Source organism: Aptenodytes forsteri, unplaced genomic scaffold (genome assembly GCF_000699145.1).
Source record: "Aptenodytes forsteri isolate BGI_AS27 unplaced genomic scaffold, ASM69914v1 Scaffold528, whole genome shotgun sequence".
NCBI classification, from domain to species: Eukaryota; Metazoa; Chordata; class Aves; order Sphenisciformes; family Spheniscidae; genus Aptenodytes; species Aptenodytes forsteri.
In genome coordinates, this window is record NW_008794881.1 from 483,453 (window position 1) to 504,431 (window position 20,979).

At 39.8% G+C, this 20,979-nt stretch overlaps 3 protein-coding genes across 3 annotated transcripts; 2 read left to right on the top strand and 1 right to left on the bottom strand.

Annotated features, from left to right (window-relative positions):
- Positions 1-480: 480 nt before the first annotated feature.
- Positions 481-5,810, top strand: LOC103895174 (glycosyltransferase 8 domain-containing protein 1-like; the record flags this gene model as incomplete). Its single annotated transcript, XM_009274694.2, has 8 exons — positions 481-544; positions 1,918-2,134; positions 2,789-2,906; positions 3,450-3,534; positions 3,770-3,882; positions 4,431-4,597; positions 4,781-4,893; positions 5,556-5,810. Coding segments are annotated over 8 exons (1,068 nt in total), but the record flags the coding sequence as incomplete, so codon positions are not given.
- A 29-nt stretch (positions 5,811-5,839) lies between these two features.
- LOC103895163 (glycosyltransferase 8 domain-containing protein 1) lies at positions 5,840-11,365 on the top strand. Its single transcript, XM_009274684.2, has 7 exons — positions 5,840-6,208; positions 6,863-6,980; positions 7,524-7,608; positions 7,844-7,956; positions 8,505-8,671; positions 8,855-8,967; positions 9,630-11,365. The coding sequence occupies exons 1-7, from the start codon at positions 6,129-6,131 to the stop codon at positions 9,818-9,820; spliced, it is 867 nt and encodes a 288-aa protein (XP_009272959.1). The 5' UTR covers positions 5,840-6,128; the 3' UTR covers positions 9,821-11,365.
- A 704-nt stretch (positions 11,366-12,069) lies between these two features.
- On the bottom strand, positions 12,070-20,691 carry GNL3 (G protein nucleolar 3). The gene is made up of 14 exons (XM_009274695.1): positions 20,656-20,691; positions 20,418-20,555; positions 19,651-19,764; positions 19,390-19,473; positions 18,738-18,873; positions 17,726-17,829; positions 16,625-16,760; positions 16,005-16,092; positions 15,432-15,615; positions 14,619-14,761; positions 13,738-13,874; positions 12,966-13,180; positions 12,554-12,635; positions 12,070-12,464 (listed from the first exon to the last, which is right to left on the bottom strand). Exons 1-14 carry the CDS (start codon positions 20,689-20,691, stop codon positions 12,376-12,378), a joined length of 1,686 nt encoding a protein of 561 aa, XP_009272970.1. The 3' UTR covers positions 12,070-12,375.
- Positions 20,692-20,979: the final 288 nt, after the last annotated feature.

Genomic DNA, 20,979 nt, shown 5'->3' on the forward strand with positions numbered 1-20,979 from the left:
TTTTTTCCTGTCAGTGAAGTAAGTGGCAAGCTCTCTACGTCTCTCTTTTCATCTCTGAGTTCTTTAGATATGTCATTGTAGCTACATACTGACTGAGATACCATACTTGGTTATTAAAATGTGACGTACAGTTTTATCTTTTTAAGAGAAGGAAACACTCACTACATTCAGAAACTGTTTTGACACTCCTGGTGATAGTGTGCTGTGCCTTGTGTAGGCATGCACTGGAAGTAGGAAGTGACTGACGTATTTTTTCTCTTGCAGGTTTGCAGGAAGCTTATGCTAATAAATAAAATAACAAGAGAAAAATGACATTAAGGAAAGGTATGTGTATATGCGTGTGTCTAATTTTTTAAAAATCTCTTTTGTACTTTTCTGAGTTTCCCAATCTTTCTCTGGTTATATTGATAAACTTTTTTTTTTCTAAATTTTCAGTGAACATTTCCATCCTTATAGTGGCTGGGGGGGGGGGTTTGGTTGTTTTTTTTTTTTTTTTTTCTCGTAACTTCAGGCCTCAGTGACTTCTTGAAACGGGAATTGTCAGGTATGTTGGGTTGTTTTGTCTTTTTTTTTTTTTTTTTTTTTTAAGATTGGTGGGAAAGCACATGCTCTGGCCGGACAGAAACCACCATGTTACTGAAATAATGTGTATGATAATGATCAATCCTTTGCATAACAAAGTATAATTTTTGCACTCTCTTATGAGTAGATCTTTTCCTGTTCTCATACCCAAGGAACTTCAGCTTGGTGGGCTTGTCTGTTCTTGCTGTCCTGTGACTTTTCTCGGTCAGGAAGCCAGGCGAGATAGCAGTAAGGGTTCCTTCTGGCTTTAAGAGTCATTAAGATACGATTCAGTTTACTTAGCAAAGCCTTTTCATTTTTGGGAGTACGCTTTTAAGAACTGCACATGGTCCCACAGAGCCTCTCCATGTCCCAGTTAACTGCCAAGTCCCAGTTTGCTGCTCCTGGGAGGTTGTTGCTCCTGGGTAGCAGTTGTATTGGTGCTTCCCAACAGCAGTTGAATAGGAGCCTGACAGGCCTTAACCAGGAATCAGTTGAAGTCAAAACTGTTAAGCTCTGTCGTCAGAGAAAGGCAAAGAGAAGCAGAAGCCCAGTTTTGTGAACAGCAGAATATTGCCGACAAACTGCCAAGTCTCTGTTTGCTAAGTTCCTCAAACTACCTAAAATTATCTAATATGTAATAGCCTAGATCACCTGAAAGGTACCGGTGGTGTTATAAAAAGTGTGGGTAGTGGGCAATTTGCCAGCTTTTACAGGTGATGTGGTCTAGTAATAAATTTCAACGCTGATCTCCTATCTGCACACTATGATTATAAATTCTTGCGGTTTCAGCTTAGATAATGTGGTGTGATCTGTGATCCCTGGAATAATCGTGGGCTATACTTAATGCCTTGATCTTTGGCGGGAAAAAATTCGCAACAGTGACTTTAACGTAGAATTTCTGTTTTCTTCATTGGTTCCTACCTAAGAGGAAAAGAAAGTATACGAAAAAGAGGGAAGGGTGATGTGGAGAAGACTAGAAGGTGGTTAGGGTAAATGGGAGGGGGAAGTGAGTGAGATTACAGACATGGCAGAGGGGACTAAAGGTAAGCATGGCCTACTGTAGTTTAAGCCTCATTTTAGTACCTTGTTTGCTGTGTGTGAATATGTACAGTTAAATGTACGTGGTTTATTTGTAAGTGTGATGTTTTCCTATTCATTAACATCTCGAATTCTCAAGAGCAGGTGCTATATTTTAAGTGGTTGATACTGGCACACTGTAATCCACACCTCAGCTGAGACATCCAAGTGCTTGCATAGCAGAAATAATTGAAGGTGTCAGGAATTGTACCGTGGTAATACTGTCTGTGTTTCATTTGCATAAAACAAGTATGTGATGCCATTTGTACTCCACAGATTCAAATCCATTAGGACTTCAGCCTATAGATTTCATACCCGCAGCTCCCCAGAGGCTGGCAGATGAAAGGAATGATAAGGAGATTTCTGTGGTTATTGCAGCATCAGATGAGAGGCTTGGGGGTGCAATTGCAGCCATGAACAGTATTTACCGTCACACCAGATCCAATGTGGTTTTCCATATTGTTACTATGAATGATACTGTGGATCACTTGAGGTAATGATCTTTTAATTAGATTCCCACGATACTGTAAAACTTAAGTATTTCTGGGAAGAGCAAGAGCTGACTTTCCCTGGAACTGCATTCCTCTAAATTGTTTGCAGTTCTATCTGCTGCTGCTTATTGCAGCTTTTTGACAAGGCTGCTGTGGGGAGTCCTACAGTCCTTCCTCTGGTAATGTTTCAGGGATGGAAAAGAGCCATCTTTTCCAGTGGGGTTATATCCAGCCGGTGGGGTTGAAGTTTGTTGGTGGAGGGCTTGTAACACTTACTTCCTCCATTTCATCTAAGCAATTCAAATGCTGGCAATGAAGTTTCTCCATTTTTCTAGATTGTTCTTTGATCCTTTTATTTTTACCCACATCCATTCACACTGATATTTTTTGTGAAGGACCTGTGATAACAGGACCATATATTTCTAGTAAAGTTAAGAAGCAACCTCATGCCTTTCATGTGTCACAGCTGTGCAGTATGCCCCTGCAGTCATACAGGACACCACTGACATCAGCCATGGATTACATTCTGTGTGTACGTTTGTTGGATAGGGAAGCGAGCGGCCAGATCAAGATCTGCTTCACTGTCAGTTGGAGCTCTTGCTTTTCATTTGATTTTGTCTCATTTAACAAAATCTGCGCCTTTCTCCTGTTTGCAGGCTGTGGCTAAGTAACACTGCTCTGAAAAATTTGAGATACCGAATTTTGGATTTTGACCCTCGTGTCTTAGAAGGGAAAGTACAAGTGGATCCTCAAAAGGCAGACACCTTAAAACCAGTGAGGATGATGTTGATTACTTTTTTGCAATTATTAGTTAGTAACGATATATTTTGATACTGGCTTTTGAACACAACTAGAGATCAAAACCAAATCTATTGGCGTAGGAGCAATCTTTTATAATCAAATTCCTAAATTTCAGTAAGAATAAATTTCCAGATAGTGAGAGATGGATTTGAATATCTACTGTGCATGCCTAGTATAATTTTTTGCTGCTAGCTACAGTGAGACACAGCAGCTTGCGTGTCAAGCATGCCAACACCTCAGAGACACTACAGATACATGTGGAGAAATAAGAAATTCTAATATAGACCAGTTTTAAAGTTAGTTTATCAATGCACAAATTCATAGGAAGTCAGGAATTGATGGAACGTGTTTATTTCAAATAACTTCTAGGATATTGCTGCCTATTTTACTTCCTTGATAGAAGTTGTCTTGGACATGAGTGCCATAGATAAGTGCCAGGAGTATCAGTCAATTTCACGTTTATTTGGACAATTTTTCATTTAATTCTTCTCTTCCCTTGCTTTCTTGTTTTCACAGTTAACCTTTGCGAGATTCTACTTGCCCAATTTGGTACCTCATGCGGAGAAGGCCATCTATGTGGATGATGACATAATAGTGCAAGGTATGGGACCTTTTCTTAGCCTTTTGCCACTGGCCTTATGCTGAGGTTAGTGTGCCATCTCTTACAGTAACCAAAAACTTCTACTGTCAAGGAAAGATGTAAAAACTTTGTAAATATGAATGAGTTGGATTAAACTGAGTGGTTTTATCTGCTGTAGCAATGGACTGAACAAAAAGTCACTCAGCGCTTAATCAGGATTGCTTTTAATTGTTCTGTGCTTACTTCCATTTCTCAGATGATATTCTTGAACTTTACAACACTCCATTGAAACCTGGACATGCAGCTGCATTTTCAGATGATTGTGACTCAACCACTAATAAAGTTGCTGTCCGTGGAGCAGGCAATCAGGTTAGTTTTATTCTGATTCAGTGGTAACAATACTATAGATCCCAGGCTTTGGAAACAGGCACTCATTTTTAATGTTCTTGCAGGTTGACTTCCAAATGCAGTGAACCTAAAGGTGTGACTGTCCCTACCCAAATCAATTTACTCTGATGTTTGTGTTACAAATGACACCTGCAGTTTCTGTTTAGGCACAGTAAAAGCACTTTGAATTTTTGCTGTGCTTTACAATGAGAGTGATTCCCAGTGTGGAACCACAGGAGGTCTTAGAACATCAGAGGGAGATATAAAAAGTACTTTTTCTGGGAGTGGTACCATATGAATAATATGGTATTATTAAGACCATGCAGCGTTCCTTAAAGTATGTAGTTTATATAATCATATCTTTAAAATGTTAGATCTCTTAAGCTTTCTTTCTCTTGTGTTAAAGGAAGGGGTATTTTCTTTAACAACTTCAAGTTATGCTTGTCTGTTGGGAGTTGTGCAAAATTTTTCTTTAAATAGTAATTTGACCATATTTTAAGCTAATTTCTACTTTTTTTTTTTTCTCCCAGTATAATTACATTGGGTTTCTAGATTACAAAAAAGAAACCATCCGAAAGCTTGCCATGAAAGCCAACACCTGCTCTTTCAATCCAGGAGTTTTTGTTGCCAATTTGACAGAATGGAAATTACAGAACATCACTAAGCAATTGGAGAAGTGGATGGCGCTTAATGTAGTGTAAGTACCCCCAAGCTGGGGCGACAGTGGGTCAGGGATTGGGTTATGGTGATGGCATTTAACTGTTAAATGAAGGGCTGTCTGTGTGTCTGTGGATTCCTGTCATGCAGCTGCAAGTGAAAATCAACTGATTTAGGGCCCCACAAGCATCCTTTCCCAACTTCTTTTCATCCTCTCTTCCAGAGAGGAACTTTACAGTAGGACTCTGGCTGGCAGCATCACGACACCTCCACTGCTAATTGTATTTTACAAGCAACATTCCAGTATTGATCCCATGTGGAATGTCCGGCATCTCGGTACGTATGAAACATTTGTGACACTGCTCCCCCAGTGTGTTTTTCCAGGTCTGTAGCTGGACACCTAGTTGATGATGCAGCAAATGGATCTTTTCTTCCCCTATTTTATACCTTGTTCTTTAAGAAACACTGCTTTGCAATACCATCTTGGGGCTTGTGGGCCTGATCCTTCATGTTCTTTTTTGAACTGCTAGGGGGATAGTTCTTGAATTGACTTATTTTCAAATTACTTCTCATTTTCCTTTTCTTTTTCCACATACATATTTATCTGAAGTGGTCCTAGGTGTTTCCTCCAAGATTGTTGAGAGGAGCAGACATTCATATCTGTTCTGCTACTGGTGAAACCCCAATGCTGGGAGAGCTTTCTTAGGTTTTGTTTCCAGTGAACAATACACAGGCTGCTGAATACATCTGGGTATTAAGGGGTTTTAAAGAACTTGGAAGTTAAGGCAGTACATTAAAATGGATACCGAGACAGATCAAAGAGGTGTTCAGTTGCACCTGATTATGTTTTTCACTTTGCCCTGATTTCTGCCTCCCATATTATCTCCTTTCTCCATAAATGACAAGATTTCCTTTGTTAAAATCCTTTGTTTTGAAGTTGCATGTTGGTGTTTCTGCTGCCTTTATTTCAGGCACTAATGCTTCTTTTTCAATAAAAGGGTCTAGTGCTGGAAAAAGGTACTCTCCTCAGTTTGTGAAAGCTGCCAAGCTGCTCCATTGGAATGGACATTTCAAACCATGGGGAAGAACAGCTTCATACGCTGAAGTCTGGGAGAAGTGGTATATCCCTGACCCTACAGGCAAGTTCAGCCTGATCCGCAGACATTCAGAAGCCTATGAAGCAAAGTAGAGTCAATTTTAATAACTGATGGCATTTTCTCAGGAAACGTCTGGAGCCAAGCAGAACTTTTTTTTTTAGCCAAATCGCTATATTTTAAGTGGTTGATACTGGCACACTGTAATCCACACCTCAGCTGAGACATCCAAGTGCTTGCATAGCAGAAATAATTGAAGGTGTCAGGAATTGTACCGTGGTAATACTGTCTGTGTTTCATTTGCATAAAACAAGTATGTGATGCCATTTGTACTCCACAGATTCAAATCCATTAGGACTTCAGCCTATAGATTTCATACCCGCAGCTCCCCAGAGGCTGGCAGATGAAAGGAATGATAAGGAGATTTCTGTGGTTATTGCAGCATCAGATGAGAGGCTTGGGGGTGCAATTGCAGCCATGAACAGTATTTACCGTCACACCAGATCCAATGTGGTTTTCCATATTGTTACTATGAATGATACTGTGGATCACTTGAGGTAATGATCTTTTAATTAGATTCCCACGATACTGTAAAACTTAAGTATTTCTGGGAAGAGCAAGAGCTGACTTTCCCTGGAACTGCATTCCTCTAAATTGTTTGCAGTTCTATCTGCTGCTGCTTATTGCAGCTTTTTGACAAGGCTGCTGTGGGGAGTCCTACAGTCCTTCCTCTGGTAATGTTTCAGGGATGGAAAAGAGCCATCTTTTCCAGTGGGGTTATATCCAGCCGGTGGGGTTGAAGTTTGTTGGTGGAGGGCTTGTAACACTTACTTCCTCCATTTCATCTAAGCAATTCAAATGCTGGCAATGAAGTTTCTCCATTTTTCTAGATTGTTCTTTGATCCTTTTATTTTTACCCACATCCATTCACACTGATATTTTTTGTGAAGGACCTGTGATAACAGGACCATATATTTCTAGTAAAGTTAAGAAGCAACCTCATGCCTTTCATGTGTCACAGCTGTGCAGTATGCCCCTGCAGTCATACAGGACACCACTGACATCAGCCATGGATTACATTCTGTGTGTACGTTTGTTGGATAGGGAAGCGAGCGGCCAGATCAAGATCTGCTTCACTGTCAGTTGGAGCTCTTGCTTTTCATTTGATTTTGTCTCATTTAACAAAATCTGCGCCTTTCTCCTGTTTGCAGGCTGTGGCTAAGTAACACTGCTCTGAAAAATTTGAGATACCGAATTTTGGATTTTGACCCTCGTGTCTTAGAAGGGAAAGTACAAGTGGATCCTCAAAAGGCAGACACCTTAAAACCAGTGAGGATGATGTTGATTACTTTTTTGCAATTATTAGTTAGTAACGATATATTTTGATACTGGCTTTTGAACACAACTAGAGATCAAAACCAAATCTATTGGCGTAGGAGCAATCTTTTATAATCAAATTCCTAAATTTCAGTAAGAATAAATTTCCAGATAGTGAGAGATGGATTTGAATATCTACTGTGCATGCCTAGTATAATTTTTTGCTGCTAGCTACAGTGAGACACAGCAGCTTGCGTGTCAAGCATGCCAACACCTCAGAGACACTACAGATACATGTGGAGAAATAAGAAATTCTAATATAGACCAGTTTTAAAGTTAGTTTATCAATGCACAAATTCATAGGAAGTCAGGAATTGATGGAACGTGTTTATTTCAAATAACTTCTAGGATATTGCTGCCTATTTTACTTCCTTGATAGAAGTTGTCTTGGACATGAGTGCCATAGATAAGTGCCAGGAGTATCAGTCAATTTCACGTTTATTTGGACAATTTTTCATTTAATTCTTCTCTTCCCTTGCTTTCTTGTTTTCACAGTTAACCTTTGCGAGATTCTACTTGCCCAATTTGGTACCTCATGCGGAGAAGGCCATCTATGTGGATGATGACATAATAGTGCAAGGTATGGGACCTTTTCTTAGCCTTTTGCCACTGGCCTTATGCTGAGGTTAGTGTGCCATCTCTTACAGTAACCAAAAACTTCTACTGTCAAGGAAAGATGTAAAAACTTTGTAAATATGAATGAGTTTAATCCAACTGAGTGGTTTTATCTGCTGTAGCAATGGACTGAACAAAAAGTCACTCAGCGCTTAATCAGGATTGCTTTTAATTGTTCTGTGCTTACTTCCATTTCTCAGATGATATTCTTGAACTTTACAACACTCCATTGAAACCTGGACATGCAGCTGCATTTTCAGATGATTGTGACTCAACCACTAACAAAGTTGCTGTCCGTGGAGCAGGCAATCAGGTTAGTTTTATTCTGATTCAGTGGTAACAATACTATAGATCCCAGGCTTTGGAAACAGGCACTCATTTTTAATGTTCTTGCAGGTTGACTTCCAAATGCAGTGAACCTAAAGGTGTGACTGTCCCTACCCAAATCAATTTACTCTGATGTTTGTGTTACAAATGACACCTGCAGTTTCTGTTTAGGCACAGTAAAAGCACTTTGAATTTTTGCTGTGCTTTACAATGAGGGTGATTCCCAGTGTGGAACCACAGGAGGTCTTAGAACATCAGAGGGAGATATAAAAAGTACTTTTTCTGGGAGTGGTACCATATGAATAATATGGTATTATTAAGACCATGCAGCGTTCCTTAAAGTATGTAGTTTATATAATCATATCTTTAAAATGTTAGATCTCTTAAGCTTTCTTTCTCTTGTGTTAAAGGAAGGGGTATTTTCTTTAACAACTTCAAGTTATGCTTGTCTGTTGGGAGTTGTGCAAAATTTTTCTTTAAATAGTAATTTGACCATATTTTAAGCTAATTTCTACTTTTTTTTTTTTCTCCCAGTATAATTACATTGGGTTTCTAGATTACAAAAAAGAAACCATCCGAAAGCTTGCCATGAAAGCCAACACCTGCTCTTTCAATCCAGGAGTTTTTGTTGCCAATTTGACAGAATGGAAATTACAGAACATCACTAAGCAATTGGAGAAGTGGATGGCGCTTAATGTAGTGTAAGTACCCCCAAGCTGGGGCGACAGTGGGTCAGGGATTGGGTTATGGTGATGGCATTTAACTGTTAAATGAAGGGCTGTCTGTGTGTCTGTGGATTCCTGTCATGCAGCTGCAAGTGAAAATCAACTGATTTAGGGCCCCACAAGCATCCTTTCCCAACTTCTTTTCATCCTCTCTTCCAGAGAGGAACTTTACAGTAGGACTCTGGCTGGCAGCATCACGACACCTCCACTGCTAATTGTATTTTACAAGCAACATTCCAGTATTGATCCCATGTGGAATGTCCGGCATCTCGGTACGTATGAAACATTTGTGACACTGCTCCCCCAGTGTGTTTTTCCAGGTCTGTAGCTGGACACCTAGTTGATGATGCAGCAAATGGATCTTTTCTTCCCCTATTTTATACCTTGTTCTTTAAGAAACACTGCTTTGCAATACCATCTTGGGGCTTGTGGGCCTGATCCTTCATGTTCTTTTTTGAACTGCTAGGGGGATAGTTCTTGAATTGACTTATTTTCAAATTACTTCTCATTTTCCTTTTCTTTTTCCACATACATATTTATCTGAAGTGGTCCTAGGTGTTTCCTCCAAGATTGTTGAGAGGAGCAGACATTCATATCTGTTCTGCTACTGGTGAAACCCCAATGCTGGGAGAGCTTTCTTAGGTTTTGTTTCCAGTGAACAATACACAGGCTGCTGAATACATCTGGGTATTAAGGGGTTTTAAAGAACTTGGAAGTTAAGGCAGTACATTAAAATGGATACCGAGACAGATCAAAGAGGTGTTCAGTTGCACCTGATTATGTTTTTCACTTTGCCCTGATTTCTGCCTCCCATATTATCTCCTTTCTCCATAAATGACAAGATTTCCTTTGTTAAAATCCTTTGTTTTGAAGTTGCATGTTGGTGTTTCTGCTGCCTTTATTTCAGGCACTAATGCTTCTTTTTCAATAAAAGGGTCTAGTGCTGGAAAAAGGTACTCTCCTCAGTTTGTGAAAGCTGCCAAGCTGCTCCATTGGAATGGACATTTCAAACCATGGGGAAGAACAGCTTCATACGCTGAAGTCTGGGAGAAGTGGTATATCCCTGACCCTACAGGCAAGTTCAGCCTGATCCGCAGACATTCAGAAGCCTATGAAGCAAAGTAGAGTCAATTTTAATAACTGATGGCATTTTCTCAGGAAACGTCTGGAGCCAAGCAGAACTTTTTTTTTTAGCCAACTTGTATTTCAGAGCAGCCCTTGCCTTCTGGAGCACAAGGTGATGCACTTATTCCGGTGCAGTTCTGAAAGGCACAGGTCCAAAGGAGACTCGCTTCGCTTGTGTGACAGAAGATGCTACTCCAGCAGCACTGCAGAAAGCAAGGGAGGATCTCCACAAACTAGCACTTTTGTTAGTTCGTTTCTGTCTGTTGTGCATTCTTCTGCTCTTGACTACAAGGCTTCTAGAGGAGGAGCATTTTGTCAGCTACAGAAACAGTTTCCAAGAACAAGATACAACTTCAGCTGGTGCTTGCACCATGCAAATCTTGCACAGCAATGTACTGTAATTAAGAGCTGCTTGGGTTTTGTTCTGTTTTGTTTTCTTATCCTGTGAAACAGTTTCATCAACAACCCTTTCTTGCATGAACTCTCCCAACCATTTCTGTGTTTTTTCTTGCAGAATTCTGCAAAATTGAATCTTGGGTTTTTTTTGAAAGATGAATTTTTCAAGTATTATTTCACTGTGCAAAGTGGTTTTAACTGCCAGTGAACACTAAAACATTTTTTGTAAAGTGGTGAAAACTTTGTTCAAAAATAAAAGCTAATTTTAACATGTTGACTCAAACCTCAGGTAAATGACAATATGATTCTAGTCTTGATCTGATATATGAAGTGTGTTTCCTTTGTACTTAAATACAGTAGCAAGTGATTGAAACTACAGTCAATTAATCTCATCTTTGCGAAAGCAATCTCATTCTAAAATTGTGCAAAATGTTTATTTTGGGGATCAGGCTGTATGAATTGCAGATTGATTTTGTTATTGTGAAGTTCCTCATAGTTCTCTCGAGTGAGCATGGCTGTGCCTTTCCCAGTCTGGCCCTTTAAACTCTTCAAGTGAGATTCCTGTGCCCTTTTGCAGCCGGTTGCCCATCGCCTTTTCTATACGTAAGTTGTTGGGTTTTTTTACAGTTGTAGTGTTAAGTTTGAGTAGTGGTTATTATTAGCTGATATACCCCAGCAGCTATTGTGCCAGCTATCCCATTTAATACAGGTCTGAATTCAAGTTGTCATTTTTATTCAATAATCTTGCTTGTGAGCAATCCGCAGTGTAAGACGTTTAGCCAGAAGGCTTTGTGTTAATGCAGGGACAGGCTCAGTGTTGTGTGGTCTGACCTACAGGGCAGCAGAGCTAAAGGGCTCGTTCATGTGTATGAATATGGTTTTAGTACTGCTTTATAATTTAAAAGGATTTCCAACTGCTTGACTCATTGCAGTCGCTGCCTATAGTTCTGTTTCTGTCATGGATGCTGATCTGTGATCATTTGTTTTCCTGGGTTTTGATGAACAAGAACCACTTTTGAAGTGGTTAGGAGTAATGAAGTAAGTTCAGTTACCAAACTTTGAAAGATTGTACTGGATCAGCTGACACCAGCTTAATTCTGATGACCAGGCTGTGTTTTAGCAGGCTTAAATAAACTGCACGGCTGTGTCTGCACTTGATTGATACTTTTTAAGCTGCCTAGGAGGACTGTGCCTCAACGTACATTTAGGTAAAATACAACTATCTATTAAAGAAAAGAACACAGAAATCAGACTTTTAAGAGGAAGAGAACAGGCACATAGGAGGAAGATGCTTGGTGTCAGGCGTTTATTCTAAATGCTTTATTTGTTGAGCAGCTGCAGGGCCTCTTGGTAATTTTCTTGCTACCCCAGCTCTGCTATAGGCTGAGCACAGTAACATGTTCTTACTGCACAGGGCAACGTTTTGCTTTACAGTTACCAGTTGTTGCCATGTATAATAGGTGTCATCAGGAAATACGTCTTTTGTTCAAGAGCACCATAACAAGCATGTTCCCCAGTGAAGACAGATTACTGATAACATAATCTCGGTTACCTTTTCCAGTGAAACTTCTGAACATATAAGGCAGTGCTTAGATAAAATACCTTATGTCTAGCTGAAATAAGTAGCATTTTCTAGCAAACCTTTACATATGCAAGTTCTACATTTTGCATAAGTATACTGAAAACTTACTGACTGAAGTCACACGCTAGGGGTACAGTCTCTGTAATCCTCTAGGAAAAACAATTAAATTTTATGAAGGGAGGATGAAAACTTACCTTGAAATTTAATTGCTTAAACATGACTAGAACTAAACATTTACCATTGTTTTTCAAAGAAAAATACAAAGCATTTATCCTTTTGAAACATCTTTTTATGTTCAGAAGTCTATTAGGAAATTTTTAAAATAGGCTTGTATTTTAATACAGGAAATAAAGTTTAGGACTTAAAGCTGAATACAGTCAGTTTCCTAGACTTGTATAAAATCTGGAACAATCAAGGGAGATACAGTATTATATACATTATTTGACAGTAATAATTGTCAATCTTCGAAACAGTGCTGGTATGCAGCATTCCTCCAACTTTTGCCGCAGCACAAGTTTTCATGACTGTTCTGAAAGCCAGTAGTAAGTCTCCAAACAGCATCTTCACACATAATTCATTACACATAGTCTGTATTAAAATCGTAGGCATCATCTTCATCTGCTGTCTTATCCAAGCTGAATGATAGTGAATTGGAATATTCACTTTCTGAGAAAAGAAAATGACGTGTTAGTGAAACCAATGCAAGTGCTAGAGTACTAGAGACTATCCTTCAAGCCAGGGTTTTTAATACAGACCTGCTATCTGCTTTTCTGAATTTGTAGGACTTGTTTGTTGTTTTCCAAGTTTTGCTTTCCTGGTGACCTGAACTTTGGTTTCCTACAAGTCAGAGAGGTCAGACATATGTGTTTATTCAGACATCACTAATGAAGTCTCCCATGCAAATGAAAGCTAACAGAGACTGATGATAGTGTGGATGTCCCCTTGTACAGTTGGTCAGGAACACACTGCCTTAGAACTAACTCAGAACAATGTTGTTTCCTTAATTAAGCAAAAAGCCCAACCCTTATCTCCAGGAGAAAGACTTTTTTGATTACTCCTGGTGGCTCCGTAGTGCCTACACATTCTCAGTTTACAGCAACCCAGTACTCACTGGGTACTTGGTGTCAGGATCTAAACAGATAAAAGCCTAGTGAAACCCTGATTTACCTCTTTGACATCCTTTTCTTCTTCTTCTTCTATATCATCTTGATCATCATCACTTTCTGTGAAATCCTCCTCCTCTTCTTCCTTCCCCTCCTTGCTTGTTTCCAAGTTTTCCCACTCTGATGCTACCTCTATCACTTTATTTTCCTCTATTGTCCCATTTGCCATACCAGCTGACTGGAAAATGATGCTACTTGCTGGACTGGGGTATTTTAAAGCTGAGAAAAACATAAGAAGTGTCTGTTAAGTCACTGTTAGACAGTCCCAGATGTAATGCTCACCCCCTGAGAGGACAGCCATTTTAGGTCAGGGCTAGAAAAAGACAGTCCTGCCCCCTCTCTTCCACAAGACTCCCACATAAGCAGGTAGAACAAAGGACAATTCTCTGAGAATAGCTTTCCCTGAGGCATCTACAGAAGACTGCTAGGAGCTGAAAGACTTGGATTTGAGTACAGATTGCACTGAGTAAAATGTATTTTCTTGGCCTAATTAGCCAGTGTTCATATGCTCTTCAATGTTCTTTTCCCCTGTTTCCTATTTAGGAAGGTTAGGTCAGATGAGCAGAAACGAAGAACTAGCAGGGGTAATTTGTGTTAAGACAGCACACACATGCACTGTTCTGTTGCATCAGAATCCATTTCTTTCTTAAAAGGTTCATATTCACTGCATATCGGCAAAGCTATCATATAAACCCCAGGAGGACTTCCATTCAAAATCTCCCATTAAAACTACTACCACTCTTAATGGTAGCAGTGCATTACAGTAACAGTCCTACCTTGAACAGTGTTGTTGTTTTCTTCTTCTAGGTTCTTTAAATTAAAGCACTCCTGCATTTCAGCTATTTTGTCTTCTGTAAGATATGGTGGTGGTCTCTGAGATCCTGGAGGTTGTGAGTGGTAGCTTATTTTAGCTCTAGGAAAATAAAATATCAGCATTAAAAAACAACCAAAGATAACATAGTTAGATCACTGTATTTAAAAATAAAACCCAGAGCACAAACCTCTCAAACTCTTCAACCTAACTACTCATTTATTATCATCTGTTTAACAGCCCTTAAATAGCCATTTAAATTTGACTCTGAAGTTGTCAGTAGCAGTATTAAGTGGATAGCCCACTCCTGAGAGGAAAAAGAAATGGCATACTTTGTCACCACAAATCATCTGCCTGTAAAATCATGAGCTGTAAAAGCAGCTGAACCACTTGAGCAAGGGAAAGTCACACTCAATTACTGAGTTACATTTATTCCCACCCTCAGAATATAGGAACCACTATAAATTTCCACAGAAAATTTGCCATATCCTTTCACGTCTGTAGTAGAGGACTACATGCTCTCAGTATTTGAGAGGAAGGCAAATTCCCCTAACAGAGTTATAGCAGAAGTCAGCAAACTGGCTATGGAGTAACGTGCAACATGCTTTGACTCTTTCTATGTATCCTTCACTACTTCAGAAAATTATCCATGGATGGTGTTCTCTAGATCTGCTAGCCAATCCAGCTCTCTTTACCAAAGTACAATGGGAGAAAGAAGAAAAAAACAACAAAAAAAGCAGCCTCTCCTTTCTAAGTACTTCTCAGGACTCAGGAGCTTCTGCTGTGCTGGATTAACGACGTGAAAAAAAGGTGAGCAGCATAAAGCAAAATTCATAGCATACGTACCCTGTCCAGTCACAAAGTAGTAATTTAGCTATATTCTCTACATCAGGAACACCTCCCTTTTTCAGCATACCCCTTTTCTGGGCAAGTAAAGTTAAAAACTCCTCAGTGTTCCTGAAATCTGGGATACTATAGTGCATCATTACCTAGTGCAAAAGAAAATGGTGCATTCAGAAAGATACACACTTTTCTCTTAGTTTTAGGAATAAAAAAGCAAATCAAATTGGGTTACAATGAGGATGAACAAGTATGTGAAGAGCCGTTTTTCTCTTGCATGTGGCACTAAACATTACAAAGCAAAATGCCTACTTCATCAACAAATTCATCTGCCATTCACCCATGCTAGTGGGTGTATAGAGACAGCACACTAGTTTGTGAAAAACCAGTTACCACAGAACTGAATGGGAATTAGGCTTAGGCTAATCTACTTGAAACTAGAGTGAAATCAGAGTTGGATCTGAGGTCTTCACTGTAGTAATAGGAAGCAGTCAGAGTATCTTCATTTTTCACTCTGTGATACCGTGATGAGATCTTAAAAGCCCTTTAAAAGGGTTTTTTAAAAATTAGAAAAGTTATTGGGAAAACAGACTCTGGCTGACAGGATCCTGGCATGTGTTTCTGCCTTCCATTTGTAAGGATGAAAGATCACACTTAGTGTTGGATACAATAACCAAAGTTTGCCACTCTTTATGGTTAGGGGAAAGCAGTGCAAAAGCTACCAGAACTAGTTGAAGTGAAACAAGCTTTGGTTATTGACCTAAGAAACATACAGAGAAGTCAAATGCAGTGAGAGGTGTGGAAAAAGATGGAGCTCACCTGCTGTTTACTGCAGTGATTTAGAATGGCATCTACTCCTTCAAGCACATCTGCTGAGCCCGATTCTTCAGTGTCTATGATACTTCTCAAGGCCAGAGCCAGGGCATTGTTGGAAGGATCTGCAATTATACTTGGACTGTCTAACATCTTGGTCTGTTTATCAATGTGCACAATTTGCATGGACCTATTCAGAGAGAGATGCCCTGTGAGTAGATAAAGATAAATCAACTAGCAAAGGACTGGTAATGGTGAGGGATGCAAGACACAAAGCTCAGCGTTGGACTGAATGCACTTCATACAGAGTCAGTTTCAGTGCTTTTTCATCATATGCTTTGTGTAGGACAGAAATCTAAATGTACAAAAAGAGCAAGTTTATACACTGTATTCCCTCGTGACAGCTTGCATCACACAGATCAATGTCTTTCATCCTGGCAAACTGAAATGTGCATTTAGAACTGCACACAGGGGCATACTTCGCCCTTAATGGATGGAAGTTGTACACAAGTGACAAATTCAAGGTAATCGGAACACAGCAACAGGGAAATGAACAGGTTTTTATCAGACTCAGCTTACTTGGTAACACCTCTTGCTAGGCCAATATTGCAAGCACGAACTCCTTTAAGACTGTTGATTATGCTGCTCTTTCCCACATTAGGGAAACCTGAAGAAAACCACATAAATCCTTGTAAGTTAAATAAGAAAATTCAGCCTATGTAACACTGATCAAAACTGCTTCTTCCAGGTGTCTTTGGTAAAGTACATCTTCAGTGTGAGATCAGAGTTGGATCTGAAGTCTTCACTACAGAAGTAAGACAAAGTCTGTATCCTCATTTCTCACACTGATAACAAAAGGGACACGAAAGACATCACTGAGTGTAACACCACAAATCTTACCAGACAGGAGGAAGGCAGTGCAAGCTGGACGGCATGTAACCTGCTTCTCTTGTTTCCCTAAGCTGGTGAATCAGCTAAGGCCTCACACAATGTGTCTTCCACAGATTGCATACACTAGATGCATGTAAGTGCAGCATAGATTGCTGTCAACTGAAGTACTACAATAGTGAGTCTTAGGTGAAAGTAAAAACAATGACTAGAAAGCCCAAAAGAAAGTTGCGTGTTAGTTGTTTCACCCAATTTGCAATACAGGATACCAAAGCTTTATGGGAGGAGAAGGAAACTCTCGAAACGCTTACCTACTACCCCAACCTGAATGGCTTTGTTTTGAGTCTTGCCGTGCTCTTGAAGAAGTTTCAAAAGGCATTTGCTTCCAAAACATTCAGTGGTTCTTGATAAATCAACACGAGCACGTCTTTTTGTGAACTGTTCTGGCTACAGGATTCAAAGGCAAAAAACCCCACATGGTCAGGTGCTATTTAGGAAGATAAATAATGTATGCTTAGATTTATTTACCTACTGTAGTGTTTCCAACTCCTGTCCTCTATTAGATGATATTAATGCATTCTTCTAAACAGAAGGAATTAGTTTAATAAGAAATTAGCTAATCAGTTAAGTGACAGTAAAAAAGGTAGCCATCAACTACTAAGAGAAAAAGGAATGTGAACTGACTTACAGGGCTTGTGATTTCAGTTCAGGCCGTACTGCAGATTTGTTGTGTGACCATAAAGTAACCATGTATGTTCAGATGGTAGAATCCTTAAATCTGCAAATTCACTCAAGAGGCTTCAATTTTTTGAAGGATTTTAAAACCTGCTCTCTGCATTGCAGTTTCTGCACCATTTTGCAGGAGGGTCTATTTCACTATGCTGTTATCAGGGTTAAGATGTGTGAAGCATTATGTACTAATACACGTGTGACTCAAACGAGCATCTTCAAAGAGTTGAGACTAGGACACAGGGAGCTAACCCCTTTATACTCTTCATGAAATAATGTCAGATGCTACCTTTACTGATGGCCAGAGTCAGGATGAATGCAGTAGCATCGCCTGCACCACTTTACCTACAAAACAATTCAGATGTAACTGGTGCAACCATCCTATGTAGAACATGAAAAAATCCTCATCTTCCTCCCCTCACTGTACTCCTTACAGTTAAAAAAAAAAAGACTTGTTTTTACTCTAGTCCAGCGTCCTGGGCACAAAAACCAACATGTATTTCAACAGCAAGGATTCCTCTACAGTACCACAAAGCTTAGTCAAAGTGCAAAGGCATATCCATCAGTCACAGCGGTACAATCAAGGGGAAAAGGAATTTTAAAGAACAAGAGTTCCTGTTTCTCAACATGTATGATTGCAAACACATATGACACAGTCACGAGACAGCCTGCGGTGCTCTTACCATAGTCTTGTCCTTCATCAGTGTTGCCGATTTAAAAGCAACCGTTGGAAACTCCTTCTTCAAATAATTCAACCATTTCTCTAAGTTCTCCTTCGGCACTAAATCTGGAAAAAAGAGCACAGTCCTTTTACTCCTGTGAATCTTAAATATCTCTGTGTGGAGGAAATCTAATGTGGAATCAGGAACCAGGCTGTATTTTGTCCACTTAGTATGTTTCTTTATGACAAATAATGTTTGGCTGAAAACTCTAGTAAAGTACTGGGTATGTTCCCCAAAGGCACCCAGTGTTGCAAGTTTCAGTCTTTATTTTCTGCCTCAAGCAGAACATACCACAATGACATTTTTGGCCCCTGTATCAGGTTTTTAATGCTGGGGTCTTGCTAGGAGACTTTGGTAGAGAGTGATGTTCTGTGAAGGATTATCCCATCATCCCTGCACAGGCTACTCTACTACGAAGTTCCCTTTGCTCTTGCTGTCACTGTTGGTATTTCCTTTGCTTTTTTTGCTGCTGCTAACCCAGTAATCTCCAGCCTTTTTAGCTGGTTACACCTGCTTTTGTGTGGATTCTTTCAAACAGCAACAGAAGCGAGAAAATACTTCCCAAAGCCAAATTTCAAATACAACTATTGCATCGATTTGCTATCTTTAACTCAACCATTGCCTCAGCGGGGACCAGCATTGTGACCTCTGCCTACTCACCTACATTCACAAAAATGTTAAAAATTGTAAGATCTTTTAACTTCTGTCAAATTTGGCTGAAACTGGCCAATGCCCTCAGAAGTTATTGCAATAAGAAAGGGGCTAATGTGCATTTACCTGTCTGTGGTGTTTTCTTAGCAAACTAGACTAAAAGGTGGAGGAAATGTGACCCCTTCAGGAGGGCAGCGAGCTCAGAGTTGGATCTTATGTCTTCAATGGAAGCTCAGATTCCTTTAAAATCTTCTTCATAGCTCACTTACCACAGAACCACACAGTGACCAAGTAACACTTCAAGAAAACCTGTGCTGCTTACCAATTTTGTTCAGAACCAACAGTAACTTTTTGTCTCCTCCAGAACAAGTTACAGCTTGCTCCAGTTGAGGACACCGGCAGCCCATTGGATCTCTTGCATCTAAAACCTCTAGAACCACATCTGAGGCCTCAATCACCTAGGTTAGAAAAAAGAGAGAAGACTCTCAAATCAGACACGACAGACCATTTGACAGATGACAACTCTGGAATAGCTGTGGCTTACAACAGCTACTGTTGAATTTCATAGAATGATTGGTGAGGTTTCATAAGACGGCTCTTGTTTGAGCTCTTTTCTTCTGAACTACAAACCAGAAAGCTGAAGCAATTTTCATCTTTTTCGTCCAAAGGCAAGAAATCCTTAGACACTAGCACCTCACTACTACAGGAGCTCTCTGATCACTCAGTATGTACTAACATTGGCCCAAGACGTCTAATGCCTCAAAGTGCTGGCTGGATGTCTCAGTAGCTCACACCAGACAAGACTGAAACCCCCATAGTTTCTGTTGCAAAATCCCTTACTTCAGTGTTGAAGTTTATCACAAGCAACCTTTATACTCTCTAGCAGCTGCACAGTAATGCAAAAAAGGAAAGTAACAAGTGGTCTCGTTGCTGACTCTCATCAAATTATATAAAAACCAGTTGAAACATCTCACCTTCTTGAGCTCCCTGCAAAATGATTTCTTTGAATTTTTATCCAGCAGTTTGTTAGTCTTTGCTTTAGATTTGCCAGAGGATCCCTGAATGCAAATAAAAATGAAAGGGAATGATTTAACTGAGAATTAGTGTATTCTACGTGCGTGCATATACAACACGAAAATGTAACACGTAACATACTGCTTAAGAAGATGTAGTTTCAGGATGACTTTTATTGCTTCTATAAGCTTCAGAGAATCAAAATCATACCAGACACCTACCTTTCCCTCTGCTTTTTCCTTGATGTTGGCTGCATTCTTTTTAGCTTCAAGCTTCCTCTTCTTTTCATGTTCTTTCTGTCTGTTGAGCTTCTGCTTTTGTTTTAGTTCTTCAAGCTGATTGCAAACAAAACCCCAAGCCAGATAAAACACATTTGAAGGTGGTAAGACTGTTCTTTCTCCCCATTTACTTATTTCTGACCAAAGTTCCAGACACAGCTTATTTAGAAGTCATGGCTGTCCAAGTGACACTGGGAACTTTTTTTGCATCCTACCCTGAAACGAATACTGTTGCCTTCAATTGCCTCAAAACCAGAGGCCACACATCCATTAGCTAGATCCCAAAATAAGAGCCGTGCAGCAGCAACATTACAACTGATAAGGGTGCTGCTCTCGTGTCACATTACTCCGTGCTGCAGACAGCAGACCCTTATTTTCTGTATAATCACATAATGCCAAGACTTAACTTTTTGCCTTCTGATGGGACACCTATGTATCTTAGCATCACAGGCAATTCTGATTACATTAAAAATGACACTTCCAGCATGTTTATACAGTGATGAAATGAAGGTTAAAAGTAATTGTTACACACTGTATAATGCTGGAAATAAATATATTATTTTTCCAAAGTACATGTCTACTAGGACCATGTATAATCTACCACGGTTGCACCTCTGGGCGTGCACATGTGCACGCAACATACACACAAAGCTTCCTTGAAGATAGGAATGGTCTCAGTTCTTGTCCCCTTTACCAAAATTGTATTTTACCCTCTGCTTTCTTTGCTCCGCTTCCCGTAGAAGCTCTTCCTTAAATGGTGCAGCACTGGGAACACCAGGATCTTTCTTGGGCTTTTTACGTCCACGTTTTTTAGCCTCCTTCCTGACTTTTCGGTGGTGTTCTCTGATCTGAAGACAGGAACAAGAGTATTTTCTCAGTCTAAGGCAAAAAAAAGGGATGTATCCCTCCTGTTTACAGATACAGAGTAAAAAAGGGTACGTTTCTGACTTTAGATTGAAGTGTTTCAATTGCATAATGTCTCATCGTAAAGCTACACTTGAACGTACCAGCCCAAAATAATGCCAAATGTAACGGCGTAAAAAACCTACGCTCCCTTCTACGTCATCCTTCGGCCAGTGGTAACTGGAAAGCAAACTCCTCGCTACAGTCCAGACTCCTCAACACTCAATATAACATCCTGATCGTGTACGAGTATACGTACAACATGTTTCTGCAGTAATATATAAAAAAATGTTTCTAGTGTTAAACTAGTTAGCGTGGAGCTTTAATTAGAAGCAGACACCCCCCGCCCCCCTTCTCCCCCCCCGCCCC

Coding starts and splice junctions, on each gene's coding strand:
- LOC103895163 (XM_009274684.2), top strand. CDS start 6,129: ATGAACAGTATTTACCGTCACACCAGATCCAATGTGGTTTTCCATATT. Junction 7,609..7,843: donor TGATGACATAATAGTGCAAG/GTATGGGACCTT, acceptor TCCATTTCTCAG/ATGATATTCTTGAACTTTAC. Junction 8,672..8,854: donor TGGATGGCGCTTAATGTAGT/GTAAGTACCCCC, acceptor CCTCTCTTCCAG/AGAGGAACTTTACAGTAGGA.
- GNL3 (XM_009274695.1), bottom strand. CDS start 20,691: ATGAGACATTATGCAATTGAAACACTTCAATCTAAA. Junction 20,556..20,655: donor TTGAAACACTTCAATCTAAA/GTCAGAAACGTA, acceptor TCCTGTCTTCAG/ATCAGAGAACACCACCGAAA. Junction 13,181..13,737: donor AAACAACAACACTGTTCAAG/GTAGGACTGTTA, acceptor TGTTTTTCTCAG/CTTTAAAATACCCCAGTCCA.